We start from the raw sequence: 22,239 nt of genomic DNA, 5'->3' as shown, positions 1-22,239 counted from the left end.
ACAATTGTTACAACTGTAATTTCAACTCTTTTCTCGAGACAACCATATACACATAATAGCATATATTATATTATTTTTCTCGGGCCACTCCCGTGTTTCGGATGGACACGTTAAGCCGTCGGTCCCGGCTGCCTGAAAAGCAGTCGTTAGGTCATGTCCAGAGGCCCTGAAATTGATCAGTTGCGACCTGAAAACTCTGACACCAGACCTGAGCTAGCCAGGTCACTCAATATTATTATTATTATTATAGATGCAAGTTATAATCTTTAGATGAGTGCTTAAAGCTAAATTAAAGCATTAAGAGAGAGCCACCTCATCCATCTATCCCATATGTACTATCATTAAAAGGGTGTGCAAAGGCTAAAAATAAACTTTCGATTTGTATATCATTAAGCTATCAAAGTGAAAAATTTTTCTCAGGAAATTTTTTTCCGATCATTACTTTTTGAGATATGAGCGTCTAAAGTTTAAATTTTTAGGAAAGAACATTTCAAATTCGGTAAGAGATAAATCCATTAGATTTAGAGGATAGATTCTTCATGGTATTGTTGATCTAGTAAAACAAAAATGTTCTGAAAATATCCATTTTTAAGATTAGTAAATTGAATAACTTTTTCAAAAATTGATATTTTCAGAAAATTTTTGTTTTACTAGATCAAAAACACCATAAAGAATAATTCTTCTAAATCTCATGGATTTATCTCTTACCGAATTTGAAATGTTCTGTCCCAAAAATTTAAACTTAAGGCGCTCATATCTCAAAAAGTAATGATCGGAAAAAATGCTTGATGATATACAAATCGAAAATATTTGAAAAATATTACTAGCAGAAAGTCAATTTTTATTACTTTCCTTGCCCTATTACCATAGGTAAGGAAAGTATTGCTTTCCAAAAAAAAATTAAGGTACCCTAATTCCAAGTTTTCTATACGTTTCAAGGTCCCCTGAGTCCAAAAACATGATTTTTGTGTATTGGTCTGTGTGTGTGTATGTGCGTGTGTGTGTATGTGTGTGTGTGTGTGTGTGTGCGTGTGTGTGTGTGTGTGTGTGTGTGTGTAAAATAGAAATTCGATGACTTTCCCATGCGAATTAGACGGTAACTATGACCAAGCTCTAATAATCAATTTATTAGAATGCAAAGCTCTGGTAGCACCATAAAGCTGGATTCGTACATGACAGTGAAAATATATTTCCCACGAGTTCTTATCGGACTATACCCACTCAGCGCGGCCGAGTGTGTATGAATAATACTATTATAAGTCAAGGGAATTATAATTTCACTGTCACTGAATCCAGCTTGAACAATCCAAAATCATACACAGAGGTTCAGCCAATACTAACAGTTCAAGTAAAAGGTAAGAGAGGCTAGAGGTAAGTAGAAATTTATCCGTCAAAGCACAGCAAATACAATGAAGTACATCTAGCAAAACGCAATTTCTAATGTAGCATTATAGTATTCAACGGGACAAAAACAACACGGTCTCAATGAAACCTAGGTCTCAGCAGCATTTAAAAGCATGCAGAACCTTCGATCAGAACAACTCCAACTTACTTGGAACCCCTATATCCACAGGAGCTTTATAAACAAAAGAAAGTGTTAGAGAAATTAAATAAAGCAACATTACAAAAGCTGATTTACAAGAAATACATATACCAACTGCCCCAACACCCCACAAAACATGGATTATGTTACTTCATTCTAGAGGTAAGATAATAGACATAAATGGTTGAATCACGAGAATAAGGTAGGCTAGTGAAGAGAGTTCGTCAGGTTGGCTGCCCTGCGCCTAGTGCAAAACATAATATTATGGCAATAGAAATAGAATGCATGCGCAGCACTTAAAACCCTTAATTTATTTTTTAAATTACAATTGTTACAACTGTAATTTCAACTCTTTTCTCGAGACAACCATATACACATAATAGCATATATTATATTATTTTTCTCGGGCCACTCCCGTGTTTCGGATGGACACGTTAAGCCGTCGGTCCCGGCTGCCTGAAAAGCAGTCGTTAGGTCATGTCCAGAGGCCCTGAAATTGATCAGTTGCGACCTGAAAACTCTGACACCAGACCTGAGCTAGCCAGGTCACTCAATATTATTATTATTATTATAGATGCAAGTTATAATCTTTAGATGAGTGCTTAAAGCTAAATTAAAGCATTAAGAGAGAGCCACCTCATCCATCTATCCCATATGTACTATCATTAAAAGGGTGTGCAAAGGCTAAAAATAAACTTTCGATTTGTATATCATTAAGCTATCAAAGTGAAAAATTTTTCTCAGGAAATTTTTTTCCGATCATTACTTTTTGAGATATGAGCGTCTAAAGTTTAAATTTTTAGGAAAGAACATTTCAAATTCGGTAAGAGATAAATCCATTAGATTTAGAGGATAGATTCTTCATGGTATTGTTGATCTAGTAAAACAAAAATGTTCTGAAAATATCCATTTTTAAGATTAGTAAATTGAATAACTTTTTCAAAAATTGATATTTTCAGAAAATTTTTGTTTTACTAGATCAAAAACACCATAAAGAATAATTCTTCTAAATCTCATGGATTTATCTCTTACCGAATTTGAAATGTTCTGTCCCAAAAATTTAAACTTAAGGCGCTCATATCTCAAAAAGTAATGATCGGAAAAAATGCTTGATGATATACAAATCGAAAATATTTGAAAAATATTACTAGCAGAAAGTCAATTTTTATTACTTTCCTTGCCCTATTACCATAGGTAAGGAAAGTATTGCTTTCCAAAAAAAAATTAAGGTACCCTAATTCCAAGTTTTCTATACGTTTCAAGGTCCCCTGAGTCCAAAAACATGATTTTTGTGTATTGGTCTGTGTGTGTGTATGTGCGTGTGTGTGTATGTGTGTGTGTGTGTGTGTGTGCGTGTGTGTGTGTGTGTGTGTGTGTGTGTGTGTGTGTGTGTGTATGTATGTGTGTATGTGTGTATGTCTGTGAACACGATAACTCCATTCCTAATCAACCGATAGACTTGAAATTTTAAACTTAAGGTCCATGTACCATGAGGATCCGACAGTAAGAAATTCAATAAAATTGAATTCAAAATGGCGGATGATTACTTGAAAACCATGTTTTTCACAGTTTTCTCGAAAACGGCTCTAACGATTTTCTTCAAATTCATACCATGGATAGCTAGCTATTTGTAAGCCCTATCAACTGAAATGAGTCTCATTCTAGTAAAATTTCTGGAGCTCCGTAATATTTTTGAGAAAAATGGCGGATAATGACTAAAAAACCATGTTATCCACGGTTTTCTCGAAAACTGCTTTAACGATTTTCTTCAAATTTATACCATGGATAGCTATTTATAAGCCTTATCAACTGAAATGAGTCTCATTTCTGGGAAAATTTCAGGAGCTCCGTAATATTCTTGAGAAAAATGGCGGATGACTAAAAAACCATGTTATCTACGGTTTTCTCGAAAACGGCTCTAACGATTTTCTTCAAATTCATACCATGGATAGCTAGCTATTTGTAAGCCCTATCAACTGAAATGAGTCTCATTCTAGTAAAATTTCTGGAGCTCCGTAATATTTTTGAGAAAAATGGCGGATAATGACTAAAAAACCATGTTATCCACGGTTTTCTCGAAAACTGCTTTAACGATTTTCTTCAAATTTATACCATGGACAGCTATTTATAAGCCTTATCAGCTGAAATGAGTCTCATTTCTAGTAAAATTTCTGGAGCTCCGTAATATTTTTGAGAAAAATGGCGGATAATGACTAAAAAACCATGTTATCCACGGTTTTCTCGAAAACTGCTTTAACGATTTTCTTCAAATTTATACCATGGATAGCTATTTATAAGCCCTATCAACTGAAATGAGTCTCATTTCTGGGAAAATTTCAGGAGCTCCGTAATATTCTTGAGAAAAATGGCGGATAATGACTAAAAAACCATGTTATCCACGGTTTTCTCGAAAACGGCTCCAACGATTTTCTTCAAATTCATACCATGGATAGCTAGCTATTTGTAAGCCCTATCAACTGAAATGAGTCTCATTCTAGTAAAATTTCTGGAGCTCCGTAATATTTTTGAGAAAAATGGCGGATAATGACTAAAAAACCATGTTATCCACGGTTTTCTCGAAAACTGCTTTAACGATTTTCTTCAAATTTATACCATGGACAGCTATTTATAAGCCTTATCAGCTGAAATGAGTCTCATTTCTGGGAAAATTTCAGGAGCTCCGTAATATTCTTGAGAAAAATGGCGGATAATGACTAAAAAACCATGTTATCTACGGTTTTCTCGAAAACGGCTCTAACGATTTTCTTCAAATTTATACCATGGATAGCTATTTATAAGCCCTATCAACTGGCATTAATCTCATTTCTGGGAAAATTGCAGGGGCTCCGTAATATTCTTGAGAAAAATGGCGGATATTTACTAAAAAATCATGTTTTTCACAATTTTCTCAAAAATAACTTGACCGATTTTTTTTCAAATTCACACCCTGTATAGTTATTTATCAGCTCTATCAACTGGCATGAGTCTCCTTTTTAGTAAACTAATGGGGGGTCCACCCCATCCTTGAGAAATGGACTTAGTAACCTCCTTCTCGTGCATGAGGTAGGTAGGTAGTGCAGTTCATAAAAAGAACACATAGTCGAGATATTTCATCTGTAGAACAGCTGTTTTTACGACTTTAAAAATGACGACTAAAAAAAATCTTTGAATAATTTCACAATTTACACAAAGGAAAAAGTACTCTGAAAACAATTATATATAGACATATACAGAAATCTGATCGTAGTTTCAAATATGAGCAAGGAAAGTTATGTGAGTCTACCACACAAGATTTTTAACCTTTGCACAGCCATAAGGTAGGCTAGTGAAGAGAGTTCGTCAGGTTGGCTGCCCTGCACCTAGTGCAAAAAATATTATGGCAATAGAAACGGAGCGCAAGCGCAGCACTTAATACCCTTAATTTAATTTTTTGAAGCGAATTCTATGTTTCAAGTCAATTGGCGTTTGTCTGTTTGTTTGTTTGCACCGCAGTTACAGTCGCAGTTATGGACCGATTTGGATGAAATTTGGTATACAAGTACTTTGAAACAAGGCGCAGAAACGTATATATTTAAATTTTTAAATTCATCCGCGCTCCAAGATGACGGCCCTTTATTCGGAAATTTTATCCTACAAATCAACCTAACTTTTCAATACTCTATCGGATCAGGTTCAAATTTGGCTCATTCTTCTCAGCGCTTCAAAGCGGTATATTTCATGTACCACAAGTTCAAAATTTTTTAATTTTATAAATTCGAATTTTTTTCAAAGTCCCACATTTCAAGTTTCAGATTTTTATCTCTTCAACCGTGCATCCTAGCTCAAAAGTGTAAATAACTTCTATTTCTCAGCGTCCTCCACCGATCCTATTGCATATATCATCATACTCTAAATCCAATTTGTATGTGAATTTGTGTGTGAGTAGTGATGAAATTCGATTTTTTTTCAAAGTCCCACATTTTAAGTTACAGATTTTTATCTCTTCAACCGTTCATCCTAGCTCAAAAGTGTAAATAACTTCTATTTCTCAGCGTCCTCCACTGATCCTATTGCATATATCATCATACTCTAAATCCAATTTGTATGTGAATTTGTGTGTGAGTAGTGATGTTATAGTAGTATAGCGAGTTCTAATGTTCTCCGAGATACTAGTTGAAACGTATTGAAATAAATTAATTAATTAGTTAATTATAATTGCAACTGTAATTTTAACCCTTTTCTCGAGACAACCATATAATACCAGATAATAGCATATATTATAGATGCAAGTTATAATATTTAGATGAGTGCTTAAAGCTAAATTAAAGCATTAAGAGAGAGCCACCTCATCCATTTATCCCATATATACTATCATCAACATGTAAATATCATAATGTAGATGTAAATATCATCGAATTTCCATCTAGCTGTTTACGCTGTTGTCAATATACAGGGTTATCATAAAAGAATGGTGCGGTTTCGAACATTGTTTAAAGAAAAACCAAATTACTTACAGTTAATGTTTTTTATTCACCTAATTTGTCGTCTGAAAGTTTTTTTACATGATTAAAAACACAATCAATAAGTGCGCCCTTAGTCGCTCGACAAATGTCCAAACGATAATAAATTTCTCTCTTAACATTCGATAACATTTCTTCGATTATGGTTGTCATTGGTTCTTTAATCCTGTTTCAAAGTGGTTCAGTTCGCGATTTCTTGTGAATAAACAATGTTTTTGATGTAAATTTACAAGAAAAATCTACCTGAACCACTTAAAAACAGGATTAATGAAGCAATGACAACCATAACCAATGAAATGTTAGCGAATGTTTGGAGAGAAATTGATTATCGTTTGTATATTTTGTCGAACGACTAAAGGCGCACATATTTAAATTTATCAATTATGTAAAAAACTGCCTGAGACGACAAATTAGATGAATAAACAACATCAATTGTAAGTAATTTGGTTTTTCTTTAAGCCATGTTCGAAACCGCACCATTCTTTTATGATAACTCTGTATTATGCAGTAGCAGAAGTCTTCGGGGTGAATTACAGCATTTGATTTGGATTTTCGTTCAATAATAATTATTAATTCATTAGCATTTCAATAATTGCAATATCTCAGTAATTTCCATCTGTATCCTTATATTCTTTATGTAATTACAGGGTGAATTTTCATCTAATTTGAATTGAATCTTACCTTCTTTATTGTCGAATTCTTTTTCAATGGCAGCTTCAATATCGGAAACTGGCAAATCAACCAGTTCAACAGAAATTATGTTCGCCAATGCCTCTTCTCTCGACCATAAAATCTTACCTGCAAAAGAAAAACAATGATAGTAAATTAAGAGGAATGTGGCAGGGAAAGAGAGATATATAGTGAGGTCTACGTTATACATTGCCAGTGTTTACGAGTTTGTGTTTCTTGAGTAGTTCCAATTTTTTTAAATAACTCAATATTATTCGTTAAAAGTGGTAATTGAGTGGAATATTTCTTATTAATGTATCAATTTAAGCCATCTAAATTCAAAATTTATAGATTTAATGTTTATTTTGGACCAACATTTTATAAAAATTGTACATGTGAAATTCTAACCTTATCTTGGACTTTGTCACTATAAATTTGGAAGAAAAATAGCTTTGTCACTATAAATTTGGAAGAAAAATAGCACAAGGACTACCTTATTATTTTATCTTTCAATGTTATTACATTAGTGTTATTTGCATTGTAAATAAATAAATAAATAAATAAATACTGGCAGTATTTGATCGTCCGCGGTCCTGGACGAACGACAATCTCTGATGAATTGCTCTCACAAGCATTTTTAGCGGACTGACATGCAAACCAAATCCCATCCTAATCCTATAGTGCGGTCCACGTTATAATGGCAGTATTTTATCAATGTTGTCTATCCTTGTCTATCATTCGATAAAGCATATAGCGCTATCCTCTACTGGCTCCGCCACATTGCCAGATAGCATTTTTACCCTACAGAGACACACTTACTTCATGCTAACACAGTAGACAAACTGGGGTGTTGAACACCCCAATTTAATTTTGTATGTTTCTTTAATAATAATAATATCGAGTGACCTGGCTGGCTCAGGTCTGGTGTCAGAGTTTTCAGGTCGCAACTGATCAATTTCAGGGCCTCTGACATGACCTAACGACTGCTTTTTAGGCAGCCGGGACCGACGGCTTAAAGTGTCCATCCGAAACACGGGAGTGGCCCGAGATAAATATCTTGGCCCGGGCCGGGATTTGAACCCGGGCCTCTGAATCATAAAGCCAGCATCTGATCCACTCGACTACGGCCACTACGTATGTTTCTTTGAAAAATATAGAGAGAAGCAAGTACTTAGCCAATAATTCACCATTTCTTAATCATTTTTGTTCCAAGTGCATACAGAAATCGAAAGTAAAGCACTGCTTATCAATATTCATACTAATTTTAGAGGTACGTATGTTCCGCCTAAGTGTTGGAGCTCCTAATCTGGTTTGAAGGAATGGCTTGATCATTGCCAATGACAACTTCATCAAAAACTCATGTCTCTTCATTTTATTGTTTTGAAGCCTCAAGTTGTAGAGAATCAGAGCATTTAATCCACTCTGATCCATCATCCCATACCACATGCATAGTGGTCAATACAAGTAAATCTTTATAATAAAAGTATTTGATAAAGCTACTATAAATATAAAGAAAAATAAAATAATTTTCACTTGAAAATGGCATAAATGTCCAAAACATGTTGTGATAAAATATTTCAAAAAGGGTACTGAGATTTTTATTTTTCTTTAAATTTATTTGATAAAGTCCTACGTAAAAGACACTCTGGGGTGTTAGACACCCCAAACGAAGAACAAGATGAACTGGTGACCTTGAAGAATGCTTTTACTGACTGAGAGTGGTCAAATCAAATCAAATCAAATCAAATCAAATTAGCTTTATTCCTCAAAAATATACATTACAGGAAATTGAACACACTTTACATAGATACAGGAATACCCCTACAAGACTATTCGTCTGTGTGTAGGGGTGAGTTCTGGGTAGCCTGAAATATATCAGGCTGCTAAGTTAAATAAAGTAATAAATTAAATTGTGAGGAGAAAAAATAAATATTAATATTTGGTTAATAAATAATGAATGAGTTAGATAACTAACTACAAAGAAATTATATTTACTTAAAATATAAATAGAAGTAATTTGAAAAGTTAATGGAAACATTCAAATGGAATGCTAGTAAAAAAAATAAATAAATAAATAAATAAATAAATAAAAATAGATAAGGAAAAAAATTTAAAAAAATGATAGAACATGATAGAGCAGGGACAAGCGGAGCCTCAGGTAAGATTTTGGAATTGAAAAAATATATATATGAAGGGATATGAATAAGAGAAATGGAAATATCTGGGTGTATTCTAAGCATCTTAGAGGATGATAGATTAATGCCAGTACATTGACCGAAGCAGGCTTTCAGACATTTCTGTGCCAAGGCGGTATAGCCACCCCTCCACCATACGCTTGAATGCCGGCACACTGCATACCTCCATACTGATTCTTATCTCAGCCGGCAGATTCCTGTACAGAAGTTGAGAAAGATAGAAAGGGGTTCTTAACTCCAGTCCATGAGCCACCCGCGGCGTCGCAAATCCATGGTTGACTCTAAATCGTGTGGGGTAGGTGTGAGGAATTTCGGGTAGAATGTTATATCTATTTTTTTTTAGAAAGAGCAGTAGAGATTTTATGTAAAGTTGTCTAATATTTAAAACAGGAAATTCAGTAAATAATTCAATTGTTGGGTAGTGCTGTTCCTTTTTCAAAACTGTTTTAATTATTTGTCTTTGCGACACCGCAAGCGGCTCCAAGAGAGTAGCGTGCAGACCCCCCCAGACAAGAATGCCATACTGGATGATTGACTGGACGTAAGCGAAGTATACAGTCTTACAGTGCGCCTCACCCAAAACATGGCCTAGCTGGGAGAATGCATACAATAACCTTCTAAGTCTCTGCTTCACAAACTGGACATGCGGACCCCAACTCAAACCACTATCAACTATAATACCTAAGTACTTGTACTTATTTACTCTTTCTAGTTTTGAGCAATTACAGACAGTTGATGTTGGATCTCTGCACGAATGAAGTATTAAGTCTCTTGGCTCTGGATCTTGCTGGTTACGGGTTGTGATGGGCATGTATTTGGTCTTATCTATATTAACGGTTAAGGAGTTATGGTCGAACCAGCTCTTTATTCTGGCCAAATCAGAAGTAGCATTTTTGAATACATCGTCCCACTGTTTTCCTGATGATACTACAGCTGTATCATCAGCAAATAGAAAGATTTTACTATTAATGTTAAGCAATGGGAGATTGTTAATATAGATTAGGAAGAGAATTGGCCCAAGGGTACTTCCCTGCACAACGCCGTAATCAACCTTTTCCAAACCACTTCTACTGTCATTGATCTGGACATATTGTGTCCTGTTCTGTAAAAAGCTCTTAAACCATTGTAGAGCAGTCTGATTGATCCCAACCATTTCAAGTTTGAACAATAGCTTCTCCCTATCAACAGAATCAAAGGCTTTAGCAAGATCAAGATAAGTTATCATTAATTTGCTTCTTATTTTTACTTTATCAGCTATATATTTTGATAGGTCGAATAAAGCATCAGAAGAGTTCTTAGATTTTTGGAAACCATACTGTGATGAGGATAGAATATTATTTTGGACCAAGTACTGCATTAACTGGATCTTTACACATTTTTCAAGGATCTTAGAAGTAATAGGCAGAAGAGAAATGGGACGGTAGTTGGTGTAATCGTTTTTTGAACCTGTCTTATAGATGGGTATTACCTTTGAGATTTTGAGCATGTCCGGAAATATACCTGTCTGAATACTTAAGTTAATTAGGTGAAGAATAGGATCAATTAGGGTTTGAATATTGTCCTTGATTACTCTTGCTGGAATACGATCATGGCCTGGGGCGCTATTACCTCTCATGCTACCGATCACCTGCATGAGATCTTCTCGCGTGACAAGTCGAAACTCGAACACAGAACCAACAGCATGATCGGAATCGTTTATTTCTGGCTCGCCAAGGGGAGTTAAAGAATCAGCCAAGCGCTTTCCCACAGAGGCAAAAAACTCATTGAAATTATTGCTAACCTCGGTTGCAGTGATTTGAGCAGGAGCCCGACCATCCCGCGCGAACACATTGACAGGAAATGCATGCACCCTGGCAGGCCTCCCCGAGACCTCATTCACAGTTGACCAGAATTTCTTAGGATTATTTGAGACTTCAGTTATTTTATTCTTATAGTAATTATATTTTGTTTGTTTAATAAGAGAGTGTAGCCTATTTCTGTATTGAATAAATTCATTTTTTAGAGTTGCATTAAAAGGTTGTCTATTTAATCTTTTTCTCAAGTTATCCCGGTGCCTGATTGATTGAACTAAACCCAAGCTAATCCAGGGCTTCAATTTACTATTTTTTGCTGTCACTTTAATCAGTTTTGTGTTCACTTCTATTGTTTTCTGGAGTGTATCTGTGAAGAGACGAGTTGCCACACTCACGTCCCCTTCATCAAGGATAGAGCTCCAATTTTGTGAAGAAATATCATTATTAATACCATGCCAGTCAATCTTGGAAAAATATTCGTTGTTATTTTGTGAAGATATTTTTGTAGAATTTTTTGCTAGATTCATGCATATGGCATAGTGGTCAGTCACAGAGGTTTGGACTACAGTGGTTGAAACATCAAATGAGTGAGGAAGTTTAGCAAAATAATGGTCGATGCAAGTTCCACTAACTGGCCTGGTAATTTTATCTATACAGGCCGTTAATCCTGCATCGTTCAGTACATCAATGTATTGCTCCTCTATAGATCCTATAGCAACATTAAGAATGTCACAGTTAATATCCCCTGCTAGAATTTGAATTTTCCTATTGCTTCCTGATGTGGATCTGAAATGGGTGTCAAGAGCATTCAAAAATTGATGTATATTGGAGTTTGGGCTTCTATAAACTGCAAGAAGTTCACAGGGAGACCCCTCCCAGTCGAATTCAATTGATAGACAGGTGGCCACACCACCCAGCTGAAGCTCCCTGCAAGACACTGAAAGCTCATTATTTATGTACACTACAACACCATCGCATTGATTCAGACTTTTGTAGGATCTAAAGAGCCTATACCCCTCAATATCCAGCAGGTCACTATCGTCATTCAGCCATGCCTCGGTCAAAATAATACAGCCAAAACGATGCTTTAGACTCTCTAAAACTATTAAAAATTCATCTATGTTTTTTTTGTAACTTCTTATGTTCATGTGAATTACTGAGAAATCCGTCTTGTCCCTATTTCCGGAAGAAGTTAAAATAGGAAATTTTAAAGAAAAATCATTAATATCCGTGCACTCAGTGCACTCAATTGGTGAAGCATCAATTGGCTCCATCAGATCACTCATTGTTCTATACTGTAAATACAATGAGACAAGCCATGCCGCCTGCCGGGCACAAAAGAATACAAGTACCGTAAATAAATAATAAACAAAACTAAATCAAAAATTGGAAAAATACGTTTAGCGGGAAACAAATTCGTGCTTAATTCTAATTGATAAATATACCTAGTCATGATCATCTCAATGACTAGCCAAACTAGAAAATGAATTAGAAGCCTGAATAAATGTATATAGTATCATTTCCCTAATTATATTTAAATTTACGATTCTGTGGACCATTTTCATCTTTGTGAAATAAGAAATTAGATTTTAATTATTACTATTAGCGGCCCATGAATGTTCACATTACTCTTACTATAAATCAAGAGAACAAGGTTTTTTTAAGTGTTAGTTTATTCAATAAGTAAATTCTGTTTCATAATCATTATGTCAATTATTAGTTGGTCTGAAAACGATGTTTGTGCATACAGTGGGAACTGAATATTCTGTTAAGAAAGAAGATCCCGATAAGAAAAGACAATCTAGACTATTCAGTATAATCTTTATAATTATATCTTATATTATAAAGATTTAATTCTTAATGTATAAAAGAATACATAAAGAATAGAGCTAATTATGTAAATTAAAAATCTAGAATTTAAAAAAGTATAAATATAGGTATTGATATGAAAGAACTAGCAAGATAGTAGAAGTACTTATTCTACTATGAATTGAATAGCAAGGTTTACACCACTTACTGAGGTCTAAATGATACGAGTACTGTAATTATAATAGTACCGTTTTCATTTGAAAATTTAATATATGAAGTTTATAGTAATAACCAACTATCTATCAATTAAATTTATTACAGAATTAAAATTTATAGTGGAGTAAAAGAATATCTACTGAACTATTGATTTGGAATATTGAGTTACTGATATGAATGTAGGTATAGAGAGAAACGGGATGGAAGTGTAACTAGGCTACTGTAATCTTATCGCCGATTATTATTATATTATTATTGTTTTCTTCAAACTGTACCGGTATCATGCCCTTCTGTTGTTTTCGAGTAAATAATTCTACTGTGATCTTGCAGACTGCTTCAATCTCAAACACCAGATAATCAAGATCTATGATAATACTAAGAACTGCTATGCACTGTCAATGGGGCTTGGTTCAACTTATAATTTCAGGTGCAGTAGCTACAAAACAGTGTACACAGAAGACTCATGATCATTTATGAAACACAAATTATTCTTTATATTTAGATAAATTGAATTAAAATGAAATAGTACTATTCCCTATTAACCCTCTATTTTGGAAGTAACAAGCAATATCTGAGATAAAATCAAGAAATTTAATGTCGTGCACTGTCAAAAATAATACTTTGTCCAAGTTAAAATTTAAGGTGCAGCAACTACACACAGTGTAGGCTACTCTGAATGCTAATAATATTCAAGAAACACTAATAATTCGGTATATTTGAGTTAATTGAATTAAAATGAAGTAGCGTTATTCTTAATATCTCTATTTTGGGAAGTAACAGGCGATATTATTAGATTATATGGATTTTTTTTTTAGAGATAGGCAAAAAGCAGGCGCTTGCACGAATGTTGCCTTAAAAAAGGGAATCAAGAAAACAATAATATTTCACTTTCATTCTATATAATAAAAAATTTTGAAAAATGAATAAAAAATAAAAATAATAGTGTTCTGACTGGTTTCCTAATTTACCAGAATTTTGATGAGAAACAACAAGTTGTAATTGGGTGTTCACTGAACCTCATCCTCGGAAATAGGCTTGCTATCTTTTCGGCGTAACTCAGCAATTTGCTCCAAATCACGAATCAGGAATGCTCGATGATCGGCGGCAGCCTTTGCCATGACTTTGCAGTCCCTGGTCCACACTGAAATTAGTTTCTTTTCCTTCAAAAGTTGCCTCGCCGCATTGAATAGAGAGCGTGTCACGGGAGTGAGATGTTCGCTCAGGTAGACAGGGGTATTAGGGAAATTGGTATTAAGTTCACTAGCTGAAAGCCTACCTTTAAGTCGCCTGGCGGTCAACCAACTCGATTTTGTGAAGCGTGAGGTGAAGTTAACCACTATTGACGGTGGCATATTGGCGTCTCTATTCCTATTCGGTAGTCTGTGAGCCGCAGATATGTCCCACTCGTTGAAGCTAACGTTTATGGCTCTGGCGACTGCATCCAACACGGTGAACATATTCTCCCCCTTCGTTAGTGGTACACCTGACACTAGGATGTTGTTTTTGCGTGTATGTTGCTGCAAGTCATTTATTTCACCTCTCGCTTCGTCTAATTCCTTTCTAAGTTTAGAGTTATCCTGACGCAAGAGATCGACGGATTGACACACACTATCACACTTGCTTGTAACTGCCGCGAACTGTTCTTTAATAAGTGAAATTTCCTGATTTGTTTTTTTTATGTCTTCTTGCACTTGTTTGAGTTTCTGTACATTAGTATCCCACCTATTGTTGTTAGCGTCCCAATTAATTTTGTTCTCCTTCCTGAAATCGGCTATAGCACTGAGAATAGAATTATTGTCGCTCATTATGGAATTAATTAATTCTCACAATTAAAATAAACTACACAATTCAAATTTAGGTTAGAATAACTCGGCAGACGGCTGGCGTTAACTTGTTAATGAACTTTGTTTCTAAGGAGCGATAACAAGTGATCCGAACTCATCGGCTGCCCGAACTGAACTGTTATAAATGCTATAATTAAGTATTTTCATATTGGAATTTATATCTGTAAAATTAGGGCCTGAATCTATCAAGTGTTCAGCAAATGCCGACTTTTGTGTATAATTCTTAGATTTTAGTGCTTGGATATGTTCTCGAAACCTGATATGGAAACTTCTACCCGTTTGTCCGATATAGAATTTGTCGCAATCACTACATTTAAGTTCATAGATTCCAGATTTTTGAACTTATCTTGCTGTACATTTAAATTTGATTTCTTTTTTATCAGTTCGAATGCATTATTTGTTGTCCTATAACCTAGAATGAATTTTTTTTTGTAAAGGTTTTTCTTATAGCTTTATTAAATTTTGTGTTATATGGAACACAAATATATACTTTATTTCCTATATTTCCTTGATTATTTTGAGTTCTATTCTGTTTTAATTTTCCTTTTTGTTTGTAAATCATTCTATCAATAGTTTTGGTATTATATCCATTTGTTATTGCCATATATTTTATTATTTTCTTCTCTTTTCTGTAATTATCTCTTGACTCGGGAATATTTATTAGCCTGTATATCATTGCATTGAAAGTTAAAATTTTTTGTTGCCAAGGATAATTTGAATCTCTAGGAATTATACAATCTGTATGTGTGGGTTTTCTATAAATGCTAAAATCATGTTTGTTATCTTTCATACTAATCGTTAAATCAAGAAAATTTATTTCATGTTCTTGAGCTTCCATCGTAAATTTTATAGAAGGTGATATCGAATTTAAATATAATTCAAAATCTTCATGTGTTTTATCTTCATTATTATACAGACATATTATAACATCAACATATCTGTGCCAATAAATAATATTTTTCTTTAGAGGATTATTATCATTCATTATTTTAGATTTTTCTAAATTGTTCATGTATATGTTAGCCAGATAACCTGATAAAGGAGATCCCATTGCCAAACCTTCCTTTTGTTTGTAATTTTTCTCATTGAATTTGAAATAATTTTGATCTACACATACTGTTGTCAATGCTATTAGATCTTCTATTTCATCATTATTTATATTATTATCTATCAAATTTTGTTTCAGAATACTAATTGTTTCATCTGTTGGAATACTAGTGTACATGTTGGTTACATCAAATGCTAGGAAAATAGCATCAGTTGGAATGTTTATATCTTTAATTTTTTGAACTAAATGATATGTGTTTTTTATGCTATGGTTTTCTCCCATTATTAAATAAGAATCTTCCAGTAGTATTTATTCATTTAATTCATATCACTTGAAAATGGCATAAATGACCGAAACATGTTGTGATAAAATATTTCAAAAAGGGTACTGAGATTTTTATTTTCTTCATATTTGAATATAAACAGATATTCAGAAATTGGTTGCTTAATATAATAGGACTATGGTGATGTCAGCACAGGTAGGGCCCCTACCTGTGCTCACGTTACCATCAACCATCTGTCATGCACTATGGCTTTGATTACGGAGTTAGTGATACATATCGGATTTTTACAAGAGAATTGCTTGATGCGAGCTACAAGTGGCATTCCTATGGGAATAAGCAACCTTGACCAATCAGTGCCTGATTGAAACAGAACCGTGTCATTACAACTCGGACCTCACTGTCATTAAATGACGGAACCGTGTCATTACAACACGGACCTCACTGTCATTAAATGACGGAACCGTGTCATTACAACTCGGACCTCACTGTCATTAAATGACGGAACCGTGTCATTACAACACGGACCTCACTGTCATTAAATGACGGAACCGTGTCATTACAACACGGACCTCACTATAGTTGGGACTACTGATGTCCAATTACAATTGGCAGTCATAAGAATAAGAATGTTTCTATTCCATTTATATAACAAGAGACGAGACAAGTCATTAACGTCACGTCAGTCATTTAGAAAAGAAATCAAGAAATTCATATTACAACTAGACAACACGAATTATTTTCTTACTAAATTAATATAGGTAAAAATTTACTATAAATTCTACATTAATCGACATGAACGCTGCAACATTACAAAATCATTGAAGTCACAAATCTCGTCCGGTATGCGTGAACAGTAAGACAGTATTAAATTTCAATCACCGTCTCTTTCTTCAAAAACGCCTATTCATTTATGGTCTAATTACATCAGCACTTTGAAAAAAAAACGAAACGTTAACTATGAATTAACTAGAACTAGATAGGAAAAAAAACAGCAACCCCTCCGTATATAATTTTAAATTTTATGTGTGTGTGTGCATGTGAATGTGCGCGAGAATGATTATAAATTGACATATTTATTTATTTCAATATATCATATTCATTTATTAAGTTCTTCATGTTATAATATTTAAATTTGTATATTATTATTTTATTATATATTCAAGTGTCCCCACACAGGGTATCCTATAGGGAACACATATTAGAATTTAGGAAACAATATTGTATTTTGTTTTTTGGGATGTATTTGATTGTTTGTTTATTTATTTTTTAATAAAGAAAGAAAGTCATTCAGATTTACCAGAACTTACAAAGATTTACCTGAAACTACAAGATTCACCCTACAAGGGTAAATAATATTTACTACAAGGGTGAGATTTACTACAAGGGTTTTTACCCTAAACTTACAAGATTTACCTCAATAGCAAACAATTCCGTTTTAAAACATGATTAAGCTATCAAGTTTGTTCATCACTTCAGATAGCCTACTGTTGATAGTGAGATATTGTATTTTAATTATTGTATTTCAGTTTTTAATTTCTCACACTGAAGATGACACCATTGGTGTTGAAACATGGTTGTGATTTTTTTTAAATAATAATTGATATTTTGACAACAACTCAATGTTTTCATTTAGTTTATCATTTAAAATACTTACTTGAAGTCTGTGCGAGTAGTATAGAGTGATCAACAGTTGATAGCAGCATTTGACATGACACACTCCTATCCCGCCTGAGGGTGCACAATGTGTTGGATGACTCAACATCAGATAGCGGCGACGTAGATTCGAAACTCGACAGAATATCATCGACTGGCTGATCTGTTTCTAGAACTTTTCCACTCACTTTGATCACCTGAAAGAGAATCAAGTGGATAGAGTTGTGTTATAATAAAGCAAGCATAAGATAAGTTGATAAAATGCATACAGGATTTTTGAATTTTTATACATAAAATTTGAATCCTAATGAAAATTATCAACCCTCATTTATCACCCTTTATTATATTACAACACAACTAGTTTCAACTCTTCAAGGGCCATTTTCAAATGTTTTGTTATAAAACGAAGGGTACTTGATAATTTTTATTGTAAATCAATAATTAATTAGTAGCCCAAAAAAGAAAAGTGAATATATATGAATAGGCTATATATATGAATAAATATACATTGGGAGAATATATACATTGCGCACATGTTTCAAATCTATGATAATTTTCCCTTGAATATGAGTCACGTTCTTAAATATAATGATAAAGACACTGAATTTAAAGGCCTATCCAGCCGCTCAAGTTTAACTTCAGTCTTTTGCTCAAGCAAAATTCGGAGCATGTAAGTCGTTGCATCTGGATGGTAAAACAGATGGGTCTTCAAGCTCAAGTCGTCAAATTTAAAATTTATCGACCGGGAATCTTTTCCCATCAAACCGTCCGTTCTTGATTCTCATGATACTATAAGAATTTGATGTTGATATTATTATTTACTATCATGATATATTAAGATGTACTATATTGTTGATAAGAATACTATCTACTAAATTTCAATCCATTTACAATCACTTTGTCTAGAGATATGACATGTAAACAAAGCCAAACGATTAAACAGTAATATTTTTGCCATTATGTTATTAAATATAGCATTATCCAGTTGAATCAGCGAAAAAATACGATATAATTATTACTCATCTACCGGATATATGTCAACCGTATACAATTCAGACTCAATGAACCATATCAAGCCCAATTTCCATCGGTTATTGACAGAAGTCAAACATCATTGTCAAGGCGATGACAGGCATACCAACCATGAAATTATGAAAATAATTATTTAGGAACGTTTAATTTCGTCAAGGAAAAACGTTTCCAATTATAGAAATGAGAAAATAAAAACTACTGTCATGAAAACTTTGATTACGGCCCGTTTTGGAAAGCCAATTTTCTGACTCCAGCTATTTGGAGTCTAGAACTTGGCTAAATCCCAAGCTCGGAAACCAGCCCTTAATCTTCAAATAGTTTTTGAATTTCTAATGAAGCGGTTAGTATGCAAGATTGATGAGTTTTCAAGATCACAGGAAGTAATCGAACAAACTTTCAGTATTTTAATTTTTCAAGTCCTACTGTACTGATAGAAATAATGTAGATATTACTAACTACTGACTGGAGATTCATTTTTTTCATTTTTCAAGTTCTACTGTACTAATATAAATAATGATGATAAAAATGATATTATAATGATGATATAATGATATTACTAACTACTGACTGGAGATTCATTTTTTTCATTTTTCAAGTTCTACTGTACTAATATAAATAATGATGATAAAAGAGATTACTGACCCCATCAACCTGTTTGGACAGAACTACGAGATGAGTTCCACTAACGTGCTGGGTGACCGACACTCCAGCCGATATCGGAACGGTTTCTGACAGTGCTTTGAAGGTGTTGTCCTTGATGGCGACTAGCAGTTTGGTCAGTTTGCAGCCGATGGCAAGCACGGGCAAATCGGCAGAGCTGTCCACGTCAAGCAGCTTGCAGCTGGCCCCCTTGGTCTCGGCGCTCACATCTAGGTTGAAGAACTGCGAATTTATGACAGTCACGCCTTTCAGCTCTCCGTTGTCTGACAGACATACCAGATTTATGCCAATCGCTTTGCATCTAGAAACAGATTTGAAAATACAATAAGTATCGTCGAGGAAACTGGATAATCAAGAAAATGTAGGTATATTAGTTTTTCTTGATTGAAATGAAAATCGAATGTAATTTATTTATTTATTCACATTTCATAATACACAAATCTAATACATGATTAGAAAATGACCAACAGGCCTAGCCCAAAACTGTTCCCTTTCCGAATTTTGATAGTAGTATTTCTAAAACGTAGGTTATGTTGCTTCACATTGAATCAAATTTTGGGCCCAAAAATATAAAAACCAAAATTTAGAATTTAATTGGATTGACAACCGAAAAGACTGAAAATATTGCACCAAACTGTAATTCAAAACTTGCAAACGTTGAATTATTTTGAAATGTAAAAACCAAAAAACAAAAACCGTTATGGTACGATTACGTTTCCTATTAAACAACTATTTAGGGCCGGTTTACGAGCTCGGGATTTAGCCAAGTTCTAGGCTTTAAACAGCTGGAGTCAGATAATTGGCTTTCCGAAACGGGGCGTAGTCGTAGTCCAAGTTTATATTAAATTTCTAAAAACTAGAAAATTGAACACAAAATAAAACAAAGAGAAAATAGTGTAAATTTTCAGCTATTTTGAATTATTTAGGAATGTTTCATTTTTCGTCAAGGAAAAACGTTTCCAATTATAGAAATGAGAAAATAAAGATTATCATAAAAACTATGACTACGCCCCGTTACGGAAAGCTAATTTTCTGACTCCATATAAAGTCTAGAGCTTAGCTAAATCCCGAGCTCGTAAACCGGTCCTTAGAATTTCATGAAACTCTAACCTTACTAGTTTTACACCGAAGAAGGCATTGAAAGTTAAGCCAAACTTAAGGACTTATCAGCTCACAAGACAATCAATCGACCTTGTTCATGGCAGCTACTAATCCTCAAAATATTTTGTTTTAATAAAAATACAAATTCTCCAGTTTGAGCCTTGTGCACATCACTGCATTTTGCAAGAAGGCGACGGCGCAGATTTCAACCATATAAGCAGGATTCCCACATATCAGTATCAGTACAGTGGAGATATTATTCACATGAGTTCAAATGAGTCTATCCTCACTCAGACCAGTCGAGCGAGTATGAATAGTCCCACTGGAAATCATAATAATAACTAGTAGTTCTGTGAACAGTAGACCTCGCGCAGTTATAACGACGTCCCAAAACATAAGCACATCCACACTGATACACTAACTATTTATTTGATCAGATCATGCTTACACAAGTTTTAATTATCATTTATAACGCTTTCCGGAATTTAGCGCGAGAAAACCAGAAGACATCTAGGCGCCCAGACGAGCTGTTATAAATTCTTTGCATCCTATTCAATAGTGCATAAAAATTGCATTCAATGAGGCATGCAATTTATAGTCTACACAGCTGCTAATTTTTTACCAAGTTACATAGAGATATTGAATTGCATGCGTCATAGCATGCAATTTATAGTCAACTCGACAGCTGATTTATGATGAATAATTCTATAGTCTGATTTTCACTCTAATATTGACGTATGAAGGAGGCTCCTTTTTCCTTTTATATTATTCTTGAAATGCAAAATTTCCAAAAACCTTGTATATAGGTCGACGCGCAATTTAAAAAGGAACATACCTGTCAAATTTCATGAAAATCTATTACCACGTTTCGCCGTAAATGCGCAACATGTAAACATATAAACATTTAAACATTAAGAGAAATGCGAAACCGTCGACTTGAATCTTAGACCTCACTTCGCTCGGTCAATAATTTCACTTAAACGGATACTGATAATGTTGTGAGAATCCAGCTTTAACCGCGGGTTTAAAATTTCGCCACTCCTGTCCCCGTCATGCCAATAGCAGTGGTGTACACAAAACTTCATTCTACTTGTTTGAACTTACTATTTGACTTTTTCTTCCAATTTAGATGTTCTTCTCATAGAAGATGTTATTCTTTCTAGTCTTAGATATTAGTTATTAGATTCTTAGTTATTCTTGTATCCAACATCTCCTTTTCCTTAAATGAAAAAGATTATGAAATTGTCAAAAAACCACAGATTAATTGATACTTGGAAAGACAGGTTTCGGTTATTACAGCATTGTCAATCTCTGATAAACTTATAAACTAACCGAAACTGGTCTTTCTAAGTATTAATATAATAAATCTGTGGTTTTTTGACAGTTTCATAGTCTTTCTCATTTAATATGAATTATGCCAGTGATCTCATTCTCGCACACAGGCAGTAATGCCTCTGCGAGAGTAAATATTTCTTAATATATATTAGTATATCGCTGTCATTTCTGTGGTGCTGACATTGTCTTATTTTTATTGTAAAGTGTATTCTTATTTTATGATGTAGGCTACCACTGTGATTGCTTGTACGACTTATGAAATAAATAACTTTTTGAATTGAAATTTGAATTGAATATGAATAATTACCACAATATCAACTTCTCAACTGCACAAAAAGTGGAATTCCCTTTTTCGTTTTGGAAAAACTTATAGTGTCAATAACGAGACACCTAACCTACATTTCGACTGTTGTATTAATCGGTATAGGAACGGTTTCTGGCTTAAGCCTGTTATGTACTTTTCTAGTTTCAAATTTGAGCTCAATAATAATTATAAAATAAATAAATGTTTATTTCCCGAAAAAACTAAAACTACTATATCAATCACAGAAAATATTAT

General features: G+C 33.9%; 1 protein-coding gene across 2 annotated transcripts in view; it reads right to left on the bottom strand.

The window, feature by feature from the left end:
- Positions 1–22,239, bottom strand: part of LOC111059800 (ER membrane protein complex subunit 1) — a 68,439-nt gene that overhangs the window by 34,109 nt on the left and 12,091 nt on the right. Inside the window, exons 3-6 of one of the 2 annotated variants that reach the window (XM_039428749.1) lie at positions 19,227–19,545; positions 17,554–17,749; positions 6,724–6,840; positions 1,553–1,576 (exon numbers count right to left, since the gene is read on the bottom strand). In XM_039428749.1, the coding sequence (XP_039284683.1) occupies positions 1,553–1,576; positions 6,724–6,840; positions 17,554–17,749; positions 19,227–19,545 (656 nt within the window). The remainder of the gene's footprint in view (positions 1–1,552; positions 1,577–6,723; positions 6,841–17,553; positions 17,750–19,226; positions 19,546–22,239) is intronic. The other variant, XM_039428755.1, reaches the window with a different exon arrangement.

This window comes from Nilaparvata lugens, chromosome 1 (assembly GCF_014356525.2).
Source record: "Nilaparvata lugens isolate BPH chromosome 1, ASM1435652v1, whole genome shotgun sequence".
NCBI classification, from domain to species: domain Eukaryota; kingdom Metazoa; phylum Arthropoda; class Insecta; order Hemiptera; family Delphacidae; genus Nilaparvata; species Nilaparvata lugens.
Note: the sequence above shows the minus strand (reverse complement) of the source record. Positions and strands in the feature narration are given on the sequence as shown.